At 42.7% G+C, this 16849-nt stretch overlaps 1 protein-coding gene and 1 non-coding gene across 6 annotated transcripts in view; one reads left to right on the top strand and one right to left on the bottom strand.

The window, feature by feature from the left end:
* F8 (coagulation factor VIII) overlaps positions 1-16849 on the top strand; it is a 123068-nt gene that overhangs the window by 9723 nt on the left and 96496 nt on the right. For 3 of the 5 annotated variants that reach the window (XM_059911589.1, XM_059911591.1, XM_059911590.1), the window contains exons 3-6: positions 3463-3584; positions 6388-6510; positions 10728-10940; positions 14147-14215. In XM_059911589.1, the coding sequence (XP_059767572.1) occupies positions 3463-3584; positions 6388-6510; positions 10728-10940; positions 14147-14215 (527 nt within the window). Of the gene's footprint in view, positions 1-3462; positions 3585-6387; positions 6511-10727; positions 10941-14146; positions 14216-14789; positions 14849-16849 lie in introns of those variants that run through there. The other 2 variants (XM_059911592.1, XM_059911593.1) reach the window with 2 other exon arrangements.
* LOC132358053 (small nucleolar RNA SNORA25) lies at positions 14951-15078 on the bottom strand. Its single transcript, XR_009500409.1, has one exon. It is a non-coding gene; the product is annotated as a small nucleolar RNA SNORA25 (small nucleolar RNA).

Below are 16849 nucleotides of genomic sequence, written 5' to 3'. Positions count from 1 at the left end.
TTTGCACCCACTCACTGATATGCCTTTGCCCCAGACAGCCTTGTCCTTGACCTTCCATTCATTTTCTTTCTAGGCCCTTGAACAGCCAGCCAAGCCATTTGCTGCTGTCCATTCGTCTGTATATATTTGAACCTTGGGCCGTTTCTCTTTCTGCTCAAAGTGAACATCCAACATTAGCCAAAATTTGGCCCATCGGGAGATTTTCCTTCACCATTGTCTATTAAATTCACCCCTGAGTGGGGCTGTAATACAACAGCAGTCAATTTTTGGCTCGTACCTGAATACCAAGCTGACCCAACTGTACATAATCTCAGGCTTTTTCGCCCCCAGCAAGTGGTCGCCGGGGACCCCCCACATGGCTGTGGGTGTGACTTGAGGTAAAGGTGGCTGTGTAGCACGGGTAGATGAGATGGGCCTCTGACAATCTGCCCATCCAGCCTGCTTGTGCACTCTGGTCCATGCAGATCCCCACGCCTTCCTCCGTAAATCAGCTCCTTTTACTGGAAGGGCTTCCTTATCAGTACGCTGGCTTCTGGCCCGCAGCCAGTACAGAGAGTCACTTGTCCTGGCCTTGGGCTGGCCGAGCTGCTCCCAGCACGTGCTTTCTCGGGTGTCCTGGAAACCCTGGGATGGAGTGAGCTGCAAGCCTCCCTGGGAGGGGAGGGCTGTCAGGGAGCAGAGAATTAAGTCAGTCTCATCTTTGCCTCCTCCCTGAGAGAGGTGTACACAAAGCAATGCACACTTTGAAGGAGTGTTTTCAGTCCGTCTGCTGCTGCATCCCTCCAAGGCTGCTGAGGTCTTCCTCTGTGACTGTCGGTCGGCCAGTTTCTCTCGTGCTTGCAACAGTCTTTATGTGAAGCAAGAGCTGCTAAACTGTTAGGTGCAGGCTCACCATTTTCAGGCTCTGCCGAACCCTTGTGTCTTCTGAAGGGGCGTCTCCCTCATTTCCTCGGCTGACCCTTCCTCCTTGATTTCGACACTGTCTAGGGCTCGCAGAGCCTCCCTCTGCGAGTGGCTGTCTGGTGCGTCTGCCTGTGTCCATGCCTCTTCTTTCCACCATCACCTGCCGTTCGTGTTGAGTGCGACTCCCGGAAACTCGCTAGCAGCGTCTGCTCTGTCTGCCATTCGATGCACTTTTATTTTTCCCCAGAGCCGTTCAAACCTACGTCTCTGGGCCGCACCCCTCATCAGAGCTCCAGGGGCACAAACTCGGGGACCTAGCAGATGGTTCCGCCCTGCTGGGTACCAGCTTCGCCTTAGCATAGCCGCGGTTTTGGTGGGCGGAGGGCCACCGTGTGCCTCACGCGAGCGCTCTGACAGCCTCACGCCTACCCTTTTTCGCTGGGAAGCTCCGTTTTGGGGCCTTGTAAGTTTTCGGTCGTTCTGAGCGGGGTTCTGCGAATCACGGGTGACAGCTTTGCCACAAATTTATAGCTGTCGGTGAATTATCTGAAAGCAAATCGGATGAAAAAGAATGTTGCCAACCAACGTTGTGCAAGTAGTGACAACTTCTGTGTTTCCTTGGGTGATTTTATAGCTTTTTAAGCACACAAATTTCAAAAAAAAAAAAAAAAGGATTGTCTGCTTTTTTTCTTTTGTGTATGTATGTGTGCAGGAAGTTTATTGGGGCTTAGCTTACTGAGGCTCACCAAGTGTCTGGATAGTTTCCTTGAGAATGGTGACGTATCAGGGCCTTAGCGTTGGTCTCCGTTCCTGGCAAGCTGGACGCTTACAACAGCAGTAGCTAGGTCAGCCTTGGTGAGTCCACGATGTTGAGCCCGTACATAGTCACCATCATGGCTCCTCCATTTATATGTCCATTTTGGCAGCATTGGGGTGCCAACGACTGAGGCTGGCTAACATCAACTGGCTAAGTCATTCAGTTTACTTGGTTGTTTGGTGCAGTTTCCATGGCAGAAAGTGCAGCATTTATTGCAAGACGCCCAACCTGGGGCCAAGCAAGGAGAACGGGCAGCTCATGCTCAAAAGACCCGAACTGCCCAATGGCTTTCAGGGAAGGGTTTTTAAAGGCAAAGTGAGGGAGAGGGTTGTGAGGTGCATGATCAGCTCATGGACGTTCTTCTGATTGGTTGGTGGTGAGGTAACCAGGTGGTACTTCGGGAGGGAGTCAACATCATCAACCTCCTGGTTCCAGTGGTCTGGGGTCTACACGCCGGTGGTCAGCATGCTGTTACCTTCTTCCACCCGGTGGGGGTTTTAGTATCTGCAAAACAACTCAAGGATATGACTCAGGATATGATCTATAGCCCTTAAGGAGCAACTTTCTCTCTCCTTTTCAGTGTTGGAAGTTTCTGTTGTCATATGCTCAAGCTCAGAGATTTTTTTCCTAACAATATCCAGTTTGCTAAGGAGCCTATCAAAGGCACTCTTCATTTCCATTACAGTGTTTTTGATCTCTACCTTTTCTTCTTGATTTTTCTTAGAATTTCCATCTTTCTGCTTATATTATCCATCTGTTCTTACATGTTGTCTACTTTTTACATTAAAATATTTGACATATTAGTCATAGTTTTTTTTTTTAATTTCTGGTCTAATACTTCCAACATTCTTGTCATATCTGACTCTAGTTCTGCTGCTTGTTCAGCCTCTATGAACTGTGGGATTCTTTTTTAATGCCTTTTAGTGTGCCTTGTAAGTTTTTGTTGAATGACGGACATGATGTACTGGATAAAAGGAACTTTGGTAAATTAGGCCTTTAGTAATGTGGTGGTGAGGTGTGGGGAAGCACTCTATAGCCCTATGATTAGGTGTCAGTCTTTTAGTGAGCCTGTGCCCCTGGACTGTGAACTTCACCACTGCTTCTCAGTCTCACCCCTTGACACAGGATGGCTAGAGTTGCGTATTTCCTTTCCTCTACGTGGAAGGAGAAGCAGGATGATGTTGGGTATCTTCCTTCTTCCAGGTAGATTAAGCTGTGATTAAAATCCCAGAATGATAAGCTCTAGTAAAATAATTTCTCATGAGGGCAGGCATAAGAACAGAATGCTCTGGCATATTTTTATTTTTTTACTTTTATTATTTTTTTAAATTTATTTATTTTATTTCCTACTACAGCACTGGTTCCCACAGGCATTTCTGCTTGAAGGTTTCTGTTCTAGTAAGTTGTGATTCTCTGCATTCACCTGTCTGCCTCTCTAATTTTGGGGGCAGCAGTTTTCTCTGTGACTTCATAAACAGCTTCCAATCTGCCTTGTTAACAGTAGAGGAGAGTGGGATGGAAGCATTACTTCCAGCTGTTTTTTAAATTATGTTTTATTTTTTTGGCCACACCACACGGCATGCGGGATCTTAGTTCCCCGACCAGGGATCGAACCTGAGCCCACTGCACTGGAAGCGTGGAGTCTTAACTACTGGACCACCAGGGAAGTCCCTCAGCTGTTTTTTAAAGTGGGTTCAAAGAAGGTCAACCAAAATGAATGACTTTTTCCTTTCTTCACACAGGTTTTCTCCTAGAGTGCCAAGATCTTTTCCATTCAACACCTCAGTCATGTACAAAAAGACTGTGTTTGTAGAGTTCATGGATCAGCATTTCAACATTGCCAAGCCCAGGCCACCATGGATGGGTAATGCAAACAATATTGACTCATTGTTATGAAACTGGGTATCTTATTTCCTTGCAAGGATTCCCCAGTCTTGAGGCTGCAGTTTTCTTGGCCAGGCTTCCCTTATTACCACCCCTCGGGGAAATACACTGGCTGAATGGTCTCAGTCTTCTTACTGGGCCCTCCTCCTCTGCTTGAGTGCCCTTTATCTTGGACCTGGGTTCATTTTATTTCCTCTCTGCTTCCAATCCCTAGCTGATCTTATCCAGTCTCATGGCTTGAAAATATCATATATGCCAATAAGTCCCAAGTTTATATCTCTAGTTCAGACTTCTTGCTTGATACCTCCACTTAGGTGTCATATAAGCATGTAACAAGATGTCAAGATGAGACATTTCCGACCTTAGAATGATTGCTCAGAACTATAGGTGACAAGTACCCCCAAATTCTAAAGAGAGATATCAGGCCACCTATTCAGGACTTGGTCAGGTAGTGGTCCAAAATTGGTTCAGCAACCTTTAGCCCATCATATACCTCCAGCCTATATAAAAGAAGGTTAGGAACTTATGAAAGAGTTTAGATTTGAAGATTTCTTTTTTTAAAAATTTATTTAATTAACTAATTTATTTTTTGGCTGCCTTGTGTCTTTGTTGCTGCGTGCCGGCTTTCTCCAGTTGCCTCGAGCAGGGGCTACTCTTCGTTGCGGGGCGCGGGCTTCTCATTGCGGTGGCTTCTCTTGTTGCAGAGTATGGGCTTTAGGTTTGAGGATTTCTTTTGAAAGCATTTTGGTGTTTTGTATATTCCCATGGGGGGAGGGAGGCCTCTCCCTCATGTCAAGCTGCAGTGAGGGAGGCTTCAGGAGAATCATTTAGAAAACTTGACATAGTTCTTCTGGAGCTTGGAAGATACTGACTAGTGCCTGATTTTTATCTGGAAAAACTTTCAATGCCAGAGTGTTGGGGAGCTTCCCCTGCAACTGTTAGGTGTGAGACCAGGAAGCTCATAGGACAAGACTTGCCTCAAGAAGACCCTGCCTGAGAGGACTTCCTGCCAGGGCTAGGTGATCCCAACAGAAAAGATCTATGTGATTGTACTGTCAGAAGCAGAAACCGAGAGGAGAGAGAAAGTGACAGCTGGAGAGGGCGTATCCCATGCCAGGGGGAGGTGGAGTAGGACGTCCCCATATTGGGAGGGAGAGAGTCTCTAAAGAACTCATATAAGTTCTCTAGGAAAGAAACACCCAGAATTTTGGCATGTGCCACATCCAGGAGGTACCAAAGCCAAGAAAGATCTTGTCAGCATGTCTCTTTTTGCACTCTTGTCCTTTGTCCACTAGCTCCAACTTTAGAAAGTCCAGAGGCAGTAAAATGAGAAAGCAGTGAAGCTGCCAACCAAACTTCCTTTTCCCATTACAGGTTTCTGAGCCTGTTTCAGAACTGAACTGGAGGAGGGAGGGAGCCTTAACTTGCAGGTGACATCAAAAGTTTGATATTAGACCAGACTGGACTTATTAGTACCTAAAAATGATACTCTTAATATGTGAAGGTTACTGGAAAAAAAGTGGGACTGTTCAAAATGCAACAAAGGGAAATTCCACATACAATTAAAAACTATGAAAAATAAACCTATTTCATATTTTCATCCCATTGAATCCAGCCCATTCAATAAAACCATTTGTAGGCATCTTATCCTTAGTATGTGTATAAGTCAGAAGTCTTGATTTTCCTCTAAATTTTCTGTGCCATGGCCTGACTACCACCCACTTGCACAAACCAAAATCACAGGAGTCATTCCTGGCTCCTGGCTCCTGGCTCTCTCACTTCTTTCCCCCCCTATCTTCAATATCCAACCCATGAGCAAGTCTTGTTGACTTGTTGACCTTGTTGAAATAAATAGACTACCAGATATTTCTCCAGAAAAGATGGGTTTATTCAGGATCAGCAGAGAATTGCAGTTTGGGATCTGCAACCATGGCAAGCTACAAACAAGTCCCTGAATAGCAAGGGGAGAGGAACACAGTTTATTGAGGGGAAAAGGAAGTTGGAAGGCCTAGCGTAAACAAAGAGTCCATGGCTGCTCATTGGCTGAGTCCTTGCCAGGAAAGATGAGGAGTCAGTCTTCTTCCCGTTGGGTTCTGCTATTGTCACAGGGCGTGAGAGCGCCCCCTTCTGGTCTCCCAGCTCTATTTAACTGATGTTTCTGTTTATTAATATTTTTTACACTCTTTCTCCAAAACAAGTCCCAGGTCTGCTTCTTCTAAATTCCAAATTCATCCAAACTGCTGTAGCCTACAAAGTCCTACATGTTATGTTCCCTGCCTGCCTTGATAACCTTATTTTCTACTATTCTCTTGCTCATTCACTTTGCTTCAACCACATGTTAGTTTACCATATTTAAAGTGTCCTCTACTTCCTGCCTCATCATTTTCTAGCACGCCATCATCATTTATAGCATTTATAACAACCTACAATTTTCTTCTTTCTTTATTTACATGGTTAATGTCTCTAGAATGTGATCTCCATGATCTATCTTGTTAACTACTGCATCTCTAGTGCCTAGGGCAGTTTCCAGAATATAGTAGGAACTCAACTATTAGTTGAATGAATAAATGCATTGAATGAATTGCCAGAAATCTGTCTTCAGAACAACTATGAGGCTGAGCTGGTTATAGCAGTTTATGTATTCATTCATTCAGCTACTACTTTTTATCAATAACCATAGGGGCATGCTTCTCTACTGTGACTTTGACCATCACTTTTGTGATAACAGGTTTTCTGGAGTGCCACCCTCCAAATGACCTTTGGGGGACATCTCATTCTTGCAGGTCTGCTGGGTCCTACCATCCAGGCTGAGGTTTATGACACAGTGGTCATTACACTTAAGAATATGGCTTCTCATCCTGTTAGTCTTCATGCTATTGGTGTATCCTACTGGAAATCTTCTGAAGGTGAGTCAAATGCCCTCCTATTGTCCTGTCATCCTAGGGACAGAAGCGTATTGAGTATAAGGGCATACAGCTACTGAATGGTGGATTCGGGATTCAAACCTAGGCCCATTTCATGAAGTCAAGAACCTTGTCATTTTAGTCTGAACCCTAAAGTTTGTTCCTGTCCCCTGTTCTCCCTTGGGGAGCCAGGCCACGGATGTTAAAAATCCCACTGTATCTGCCTTCCTATGCCCAGAAAACTTCCTAGGGAGGATCAAGGCCCTTGGTATAGAAATGAAACAGAATTCTTCTCCTTCCTTAGATTCAGACTTTCCAGATATCTCCTCTGCCTCCCCTTCCCCCAATTTCTAAATATGTGATTAGGGCCAACTAGCAGAAGCACAAGCTGACCTCATTACAGCAAACAACCTGTTTGGCCACAGCCCCCACTTCACCTAGCTTCTCCTTAACCTTCACAGTGCAGGAAGGGAGGGAAGGCAGAGCCACAACAGACTGTGATATTGCCCAGATAGACTATGGCATATACAGATCAAGAATATTCAAGTAAATCATTAAGAAATGATTGGAGCACATGCCCTGTATTGTACGGTCTAACTATGCTTATGCGTTGGCTAATTTCTCATCCTGAAATTGGAAAGCATTAGTTTTCTAGGTTGCACTCGTTAGGTCAGGGCAGACCTGGACTGGGGGAAGGTGAAAGACAGGAGGGGGCAGGTGCCATAGAGGAAAAGTCATCCCAGGTTCTGACTGGTGCCTGGCAGGCTGTTTCCATGAGGCTTATCTACTTGGAAGCTTCCAGAACTAATCTAGGGGCATTTTAGAGAGACCAGGGTTCCCACAATTCTGTAGCTGGGAGCTGACTGTAGAGATGACTCTTTTGCACCCTAAGCCTGGTGAGTTCTGGGAAAATAGACTATCATCTCTCACACATACATCTACAGTGGTTCTTCCCAGGAACAACACAGTGAATCAATGGCCTAATGCCCATGCGATTTACGGTCCTAGCATGAGCCTGTGTATTTATATGTTATGATCCACAGGCTCCTGGCCTTCTTAGACTAGCCTGGGGGCCCCAGGATGTAAGTTAAATCCGTGACGATGTTGAGTATCACTTCATATGCTTGTTGACCTTTCTGATATCCTTTTGTAAAGTATCTGATCAACTGTTTAAGTGTTTTCCTGTTGAAAAAAATGAGTTGTTTATCTTTTTCTTATTGATTTGTGGAGGTACTTTATATATTCTGAATACAAATTCTTTGACAGATATAAATATTTGCATATCTTCTTCCAGTCTGTAGCTTGAATTTTAATTTTTAATTTTACTCTCTTAATAGTTTTCTTTTTTGGTAAACAGAAGTTCTTAAAGTTAATTAAGCAGGAAAGTTCAACAGTTAATGAAGCACAAAAAAGGTATCACATTTTTTCCTTTTATGTTAGAGCTTTGTGTCTTGTTTAAGACATTTGCCTATCCCAAAGTCAGGAAGAATTTCTTCTATGCTTTCCTCTAGAAGTTTTATTTTCCCTTTCATACTTATGTCTGTGACCCATCTTAAATTAATTTTTGTGTATGGTTTCCCTATAGCATCTTTAAACAGCTTTGTTGAGGTATAATTTACATACCACAAAATTCACTCATGTAAAGTAGTTTAATGACTTTTACTAAATTTAGACAGTTGTGCAGCCATCAACACAATCCATGTCAAGAAGTTCTGTCTTTGCAGTTCAAGCCCCATTCCCACTCTCAGTCCCAGACAACTTCTGATCTGCTTTATATCTCTATAGCTTTGCAAGCCTGTCATTTTTATCTCCCAAACCAACTCTGGTAAATTATATTTCAGTTTACCAAATAGTCATCCCCTCCCCCAGAGTGGCAGGAGTACATTTCCCTGCCATATTGTTGTTGGATGTGGCCATATGATGTATGCCAAGATAGCTAGTTCACATGGAGTGTCTGTCAGAGGAAATTTCAAGTTTGGTCTTGAGCTGAAAATGGAAACCCAATACTAGAGAAAGGCTTTTAATTTCTTCTCTGGACAAGTGGCGTTCTAAGACACCAACCTAGGCTGTAAGTAGGTCCACAAAATGAGGCTCTGAGTAGGAATGAGATGAGGTTGGCCATGAGCTGCAAAACTTTGAGGGAGCTGTGAAAGGCAGCATGGGGGCATACGAGTTAAGAAGTGCCAACCCAAAGCTGCTGAGCAGACATACAAAGGAAAAATAGCTGAAGGCACCAGAGAGTGAAGTGGAGTAGCCTCTGAAGCACAGCATTTGTCCTGTGGTAGAGTAGTCATGCCCAGGGCTCACTGAGCTGTGGCCCTTCAGAACTGAGACCAACAAAAATCCTTGGCATGGGGAGTCAGAATGTGGGTCTCAACTCCTGCTGGACACCCAGGAATTTGGCATGTCTCAGCAGGCTAGCTTCTGGGGGCCTAGGCCAGACCTGGGGCAAGGCTGACCCAGCAGCAGCATGGGGTTGAATAGAGGGCTAACCAGGACACTGGAAGCAGACAGGCAGACTTTCTGAACTCTCAAATGTCCCAACAGTGTTCTTCCTCATATAATAGAAGATAAAAATTACACAAAACACATTCTGCTTAGAATATTTGCGGTGGCTGATATATAAGCTCAGGTAAGACTCTGATGGAGACATTAGTAGATATGTAAACTTTAAGGGCTGTGCACAATGCTTTTTCCCAGGCACTGCCTACTTCACTTGGTCTTGACAAATCAACTTTGTCTTCACCGAAGGATAGACCTTGTTATTAGCAACCTGAGCAGAACCCAAAATCTCAGGTTCAAGCTTTCAACGTTCTGAACATCACTTCCTATTTTTCCAGCTGTCATTCTCTCACTGCCCACTCCTACAATTCTTCATTCTCATTGGGATCCACCATGTACTGACCCTACAATTTTTCACCGTCTGCCTTGCCAAGACAGGTATAGTTTTCACGCATTCTTGGCCTCTCATCAACCCTCCAACCCCAACCTTAGTATTAGGAAAAAGGGCATTCTTTTCCTAATGAAATATTTCAAACAAAAAAAGGTACAGGAAATAATAGAGCAAACAAACATGTACCCATTACCTCACTTTGGCAAATCTTAACATTTTGCCATGTTTGCTTACTTTATTTTAAGAAATTAAACATTATAGATATAGTTGAAGCCCCTTCTTTACCCGGCCATGATCACCTACCTCCCTATCCAAATGTATTCACTATTCAGAATTTTATACCAACCCACAATCACACAGACACCTGAACCACACTCGCCAACCTGAGGTACAACTCACGTTTTTCTAAATGTCCCCCAGGATCTGCCAAGCACAGGTATTGGTCTGCTGTTGCTTCTGGATGAAGCCAATTGTCCCTAGTGCTCACTGGAGGGGCACCCCTTTACCAAAGAGGCTGACTTCGTAGTGGGCCAGTGCAGGGGTCTCTAGTACAGCTCTGCTGGAGAGGTCCCTCTATTAGATGTATAGCGGTTGTGAGGTACAATGGGATATAGATGAGGAGCACCCTGAATGCCTTGGGAGGCTCTGGAGTCCCAGAGACCATTATGAATCCGAGAAGCTAAGGTGAGTTGCTAGAAAAATAGTTCAATAGAAGTATAAGTGTTATGGTCAGTGAGTTTCAATATTTTCTACTTCAGTCCACTGAAATGACGTAGAAGCAATGACACTTCACTAACAATGAACATATATAGTGCTCAGTGTAGAATAAAGGTATCAGGATAATCCAGGGGTCAATTTTAACATCACTAAGGATGGGACAGCCAGAAAACATCTGCCCCTGATATGGTCTGACCCGCCAGAGAAGAACCAAGTTAAAAGCAACATTTAAAAAAATCTCTGCATCTCACCCTTCCCTGACCCTCACCAGTGCTTAGTAAAGAGTCTGGGGCGAAAGTACGTACCCATGTATGTCTACTGAATTGAATTGACTTGAATTAGGTAAAAAGATGCAATAATGAAAGCAGTATTATAGTTACAATCTGGAGGTCTCAGAGGACCACTCAACCGCTCATGTTTGCATTAGTGGTCAAGAACTCCTCTGCAATATATAAGGCTTCTCCCCATGTATAGCTGCTACTTGTTAGTATTCCAAATTAAGTTTCAGAAACACTGTTTCTTGTGTAGAGTCTACTGGTGACAATAAACTTGATGTTTCCTTGAGTGGGCAATGGCATAGAAAGGACAATTTTATCCCTCCTTGATTTAGGTGCTGAATATGAGGATAAAACCAGCCAAAGGGAGAAGGAAGATGATAAAGTCATTCCTGGTAAAAGTCATACCTACGTCTGGCAGATCCTGAAAGAAAATGGTCCAACGGCCTCTGACCCACCATGTCTCACCTACTCATATCTTTCTCATGTGGACCTGGTGAAAGACGTGAATTCAGGCCTCATTGGAGCCCTGCTGGTTTGTAGAGAAGGTAAGTATAAGAAAGAGTAGGATTGAGATGAAATAAGCAGGGAAGTACAAACATCTGAAAGAGGTTTCTTTTCCCTAGCATCATGCCATGGAAAGGAGAATAATGTAGTCTACGAGAAGAACAGATGCCCATCCTATGTAGCCAGAATGCACTCTAATGTTCAAGAAAAGCCAAGTTCTGGAATTAGGTCTCTCTTCTCTTCTTCTACTTTCTACTTCAGATATCCTATGGGCTGTCTCAGTAGTGCCTTTTATAATTTTGTGTTAGGTGCCTTGAAACCTCCATGAAGGTAAATACATCCAAGTGTGTGATCAATGGCGTATAGACCACTTCAGGAGGTTAGTTTGTCATCTGTAACCCAAAAACATAAAAATCTGAGAAAAGCAAGCATTTATACATGTTTATAAGTTCTTATTCTAAAAACCATAGTAATTTAAATTAAACCTTCTATAAAAAAATTTTTTTCCCAGGAATTCCCTGGTGGTCCAGTGGTTAGGACTCTTCACTCTCACTGCTGAGGGCACGGGTTCAATCCCTGGTCAGGGAACTAAGATCCCACAAGCACACAGTGCAGCCAAAAAAAAAAAAAAGTGAAAAAAACATTTATTGAAGTATAATTGACCTACAACACCATTATAGTTCTAAGTGCACAACATAGTGCCAAATGAATGAACAAATGAAAAGATGCTCAATATCGCTAATCATCAGGGAAATACAAATCAAAACCTTGAGCTATCACCTCACACATATCAGAATGGCTATTATCAAAAAGGCCACAAATAACAAGTGTTGGCAAGGATGTGGAGAAAAGGGAACCCTTGTGCACTGTTGGTGGGAATGTAAATTGGCGCAGTCATTATGGAAAACAGTATGGAGGGTTCTCAAAAAATTAAAAATAGAGCTACCATACGATCCAGCAATTCCACTTCTGGGTATCTTTCAGAAGAAAATGAAAGCTCTAATTCAAAAAGATGTATGTACCCCAATGTTCATTGCAGCACTATTTACAACAGCCAAGTTATGGAAGCAACCTAAGTGTCCATCAACAGATGAATGGATAAAGAAGATGTGGGGAATATTACTCAGCCATGAAAAAGAATGAAATCTTGCCATTTGTGACAGCATGGATGGACCAGAGGGCATTATCCTAAGTGAAATAAGTCAGAGGGAGAAAGAAGATACTGTATGATTTCACTTATAGATGGAATCTAAAAACCAAAATAAATGAGGGACTTCCCTGGTGGTCCAGTGGTTAAGAATCCATGCTCCCAATGCAGGGGGCACGGGTTCAGTCCCGGGTTGGGGAATTAAGATCCCACATGCTGCACAGCACGGCCAAAAAATAATAATAACAAAACAGAAACAAATTCATAGATAAAGAGAACAAGCAGGTGGTTACCAGAGGGGAGAGAGGTGGAGGGATGAGTGAAATAGATGAGGGAGACTAAGAGGTACAAACCTCCAGTTACAAAATAAATGAGTCACAGGGATGAAATGTACAGCATGGGGAATATAGTCAATAACACTGTAATAACTTTGTAGGGTGACAGATGACAACTAGACTTATTGTGGTGATCTCTTGTATAGAAATATAGAATCACTGTGTTGTGGAGTTGGATTATATGTATAATGACATGTGTCCATTATATTAGTATCATACAGTATCATATATGCCATATAGTATCATATATCATATAGTATGATATATATGTCATATATAGTATCATATCACTGCCCTAAAAATCCTCTGTGCCCTGCCTATTCATCCTTCCCTCTCCTACCCTCCGGCAACCACTGTTCTTTAAATTGTCTCCATAGTTTTGCCTTTTCCAGAATGTCAAATAGTATGTAGCCTTTTCATATTGGCTTCTTCCACTTAGTAACATGCATTTAAGGCTCCTCCATGTTTTTCATGGCTTGATAGCTTCTTTCTTTTTAGTGCTGAATAATATTCTGTTGTCTGAATGGACCAGTTTATTTATCCATTCACCTACTGAAAGACCAATTTCACTACTTGATAATTTAAAAAATATAATAAAAAGAATTAAAATCTTTTCAGACAGCTTTACCTGTATTTTAAATTTGTATGGGTGAGTTAGTTTCTTCGTCCAATTTAACTTTTACTTTCCAAGCATTAAGTGTACAAGACAGGACTTCCCTGGTGGTACAGTGGTTAAGAATCCGCCTGCCAATGCAGGGGACACGGGTTCGAGCCCTGGTCCAGGAAGATCCCACATTCCGCGGAGCAGCTAAGCCCATGCGCCACAACTACTGAGCCTGCACTCTAGAGCCCACGAGCCACAACTACTGAGTCTGTGTGCCACAACTACTGAAGCCCACATGCCTAGAGCCCATGCTCCGCAACAAGAGAAGCCACCACAATGAGAAGCCCGTGCACTGCAACGAAGAGTAGCCCCCGCTCGCTGCAACTAGAGAAAGCCAGTGCACATCAATGAAGACCCAATGCAGGCAAAAATAAATAAATTAATTAATTAAAAATAAAAGAGTACGAGAGAGGAAAGAACATTATAAACAAAAATCTTCCTACTCAAAATAAACCTGCAAAGAAAACTTCCCAATCAAGTGAAAAAGTATAATGCTAAGAAAGACAACTAACAAATTCAACAGTTAAAGCATGAAGCAAGCTCATTTGTAACATTGATAACTTTAAATATTGATATACATGGTGTTCATTTAAAGTGTGAGTATAGGTGTTTAATATAGACAGTAGTTATTTTGTTCATAACTTTTAATTTACAATTGCAGAAGTAAGAAAAAGTTAAAAGTGTAATAGAAATTTTCTATATTAATTACCTATATGCACATTTCCATGAACAGTGTGTATGATTTTTGTAATTTTTCTTTTTCTGTTTTATGTTTGTTCTGAATATATACATATATATGAAATATGGTTATATGGACTTTTAGTTTGTATGTCTTTTTAATTTCTTTTTTAGTAATTAATTTTTAGTGTATTTTATAAAAGTAATGGTCTGCAACAAATCTGAAATTTTTAGAAAAGTCCTTTACCCCGAATAATTTTAGAATTACTGGCATAGGAGATGTGACACCAAGGAAATAATGTTATGGTAACGTTAATAGGAGACCAAGAGACAAAGCAGTTGATGAAGTAATGTATCCTCCTAGCGTCATTTTCCTATGAGAGGATTTTCAATAGAAGATAAATGCTCTCACTTCTTTTTCAGGGAGTCTGACCGAAGAAAGGACACAGACCTTGCACGAATTTGTACTACTTTTTGCTGTATTTGATGAAGGTTAGTGAGCTGCAGTCTGAATTTTGGTCTCCTTAAAGAAAGGAAATATATTAACTTAATGTGGTACTTAAGCATGAGGGCTGTTAATGTCCAGAGGAAGTGATTACAGAAAGATCATAAACTACGTTATCATTCAGGAATGATGCAGACGGGGATGAAAATGAATTCCAAGGAAAAAATGCAAGCTGAGTTCCACTGGCAGCTATGAAGTAAGAAGATAGAGTAGCTGGGTAACCTTGTCCCTCTTATTAAATCCATCAACAAAGACTTTTTGCTTTACTTTCTCTTTTTTTTTTTCGGTTTGAAGCAAAGGCAAGTTTTATTCTTTGAGCAAAGAACGGAGACTTTCGAGCTTGCGCTCTAGAGCAAACGCCCTTCCGACAGGCCGTGGGCGGGGCTGCTTTACAGGGACGGGGGGCGGGGAAGGGGCGGAGCTCTCCCGCAGGCGCAGCCGCAGACGGCAGTGCGCGCGCAGCGTCTCTGCACACGGCCTGCTGCCGCCGGCTGGCCTTGAGCGTCGTGGGCAGCTTCTGCTCCCAGCGGCGGAGCTGCCGTGTCGGGGCAGCCGTTTTGCACCAGGAGCTCTGGTCTGAAGGGCTACGGGCAAGGCCTCTGACCCCGACGACGTTTCATGTATGTAATTTTGTTTTGTTTGCTTCTTTGTTAGTTTTGGTTAAACTTGGGAGACATTTATTTACTTTCCCACATCGCCAGTCATGGATACGAGTGGCTGAGGCTTCTGTCTCCTCAGGAAAACACAGCCCAATTGAGTGACTATCACATCCTTTGGAGAATTTCAATCTTTGGCCACAGCATTTAAGAGCTCCTGGTTTTGGTCCCACAAGCCCTTTTTGAAGTGACTTATTGCTTTACTTTCTAAATGCCCCCTGTTACCTTTTAAAGAAATTTTTACTAAAAATCATATATATTTAAGGTGTACAACATGATGATTTTAGATAAATAGATAGAGAAATGATTGCTACAGTCAAACTAGCATATCTCCTCGCAGAGTTACCATTTCTTGTGTGTGGTGAGAGCACCTGAAATCTACTCCCTTAGCATATTTCCAGTGTTCAATGTAGTAGGATTAACTATAGTCATCACGCTGCACATTAGATCCCCAGAACCTGTTCATCTTAAAACTGAAAGCTTGTACCATTTGACCAACCTTTTCCCCATTTCCCCAGACCCTGGCAACCCCCCTTGTGTTCTATGTTTCTATGAGTATACTTTTTCTTATCTTCATCTCTTACTTTTAAGTAACTTTGGCAAGTTACTTAACCCCTCTGCGTCTCAGTTTTATCCAGTTGAAAAGTGAAATAATAAGTACTTTTTCATACGATGGTTGTAAGGATTAAGCGGGTGATTTCTTCCTCGTCACCATCATGATCACCTTCTGAAGTGAGACCCCCCATCATCTCTCTCCTGACTAGTCTCCTTGTCTTTTTGTGCCCCCTGACACTTCATTATTACTATAGCAGCCAAAGGGAGCTGACTGAAATGCGAATCTGATCTTGTCACCCCAGCGCTTAAAATCCTTCAATTTTACATCAAGGCAAAATGTAAACTTCTTAACACACTGATACGTGACCTAGTCTTTGACGACCTGCCTACCCCATTGTGCTCCTCTTCCTGCCTCACCGTCCATCACCGTTCAAGTTGCAGCCACGCTGAACACATTTTGTGTAACACCCAAAACGTGCCATGCTTCTTCTTGCATCCGGACCTTTGCTTATGCTGTTTCTTCTGCCTGGAAAGCCTGTCTCCAGCTTCACACCAAGTTTCTCCTCCTTCTGGTCTAGGTTAGGTGCCTCTTTACATATTTCCACAGCACCTTGAGCTTCCTCCTTATGACACTAAATCATCATTGCTGGCTTTAATATTTGTCTTCTTTGACCTCGTATTCCTTCCTCTTCAGGCAAAGTGAGGTTCCTTCTCTCTGCTCCCATAATATCCTGTTCTTATCTCTCTTACATCACTCTTCAGTCTGTATTATAATTGTTTGCTTCTCTGTCTATTCGAGCTAAATTGTAAGCGCCTAGAAGGTAGAGGCTGTGTCTTCTTTGCCATCAGTGCCTAGCGCACAGTAGTGTTCAGTAAATATGTTTAACTGAATGAACAAATGAGTGGATCAAGGGATAAATGAACTTATGAGAGTTCCCCAAAGGCTGGGTGCCTCAGAAAGTTTCAGTCCTTTGCACAAAAGGGCAACCTCAGGGAGCTGCTAATAATAATATTTATAGTGCTTTCACTCTTGTCAATTTCAGGGACGAGGTTGGAAAGCTTTCGGGTTCTTGGGCTTTCATTATTACAAACTGGATGAAGCAGTTAGGACAGGGACAGGTACCGACAGCCTTTTCCTAGGATGCTTTTCATGTGCTTCCTTTTAAATAAGTCAGCTAATGAATAGAATGAAATCATCATGGTGCAAATTAACCAATATCTGTCATTATTCCTTTCCAAGTACTGTCATGGATAAGTATAGGGAGAGATCATTACTTTGAGCAAGAAATATCTGCCTTTTGGTAACTGTCTTCTCCCTTTGTCTTACTGACTTCGAGGGCACGTCATCTGTGCCTACTGTGCTGACATGAGACAGACACTTAGCTGGCCCTCTATTCGCATCCTCTCTCA

Source organism: Balaenoptera ricei, chromosome X, assembly GCF_028023285.1.
Source record: "Balaenoptera ricei isolate mBalRic1 chromosome X, mBalRic1.hap2, whole genome shotgun sequence".
In the NCBI taxonomy this organism is placed as follows: domain Eukaryota; kingdom Metazoa; phylum Chordata; class Mammalia; order Artiodactyla; family Balaenopteridae; genus Balaenoptera; species Balaenoptera ricei.
This window is presented reverse-complemented; position numbering and strand designations above follow the sequence as displayed.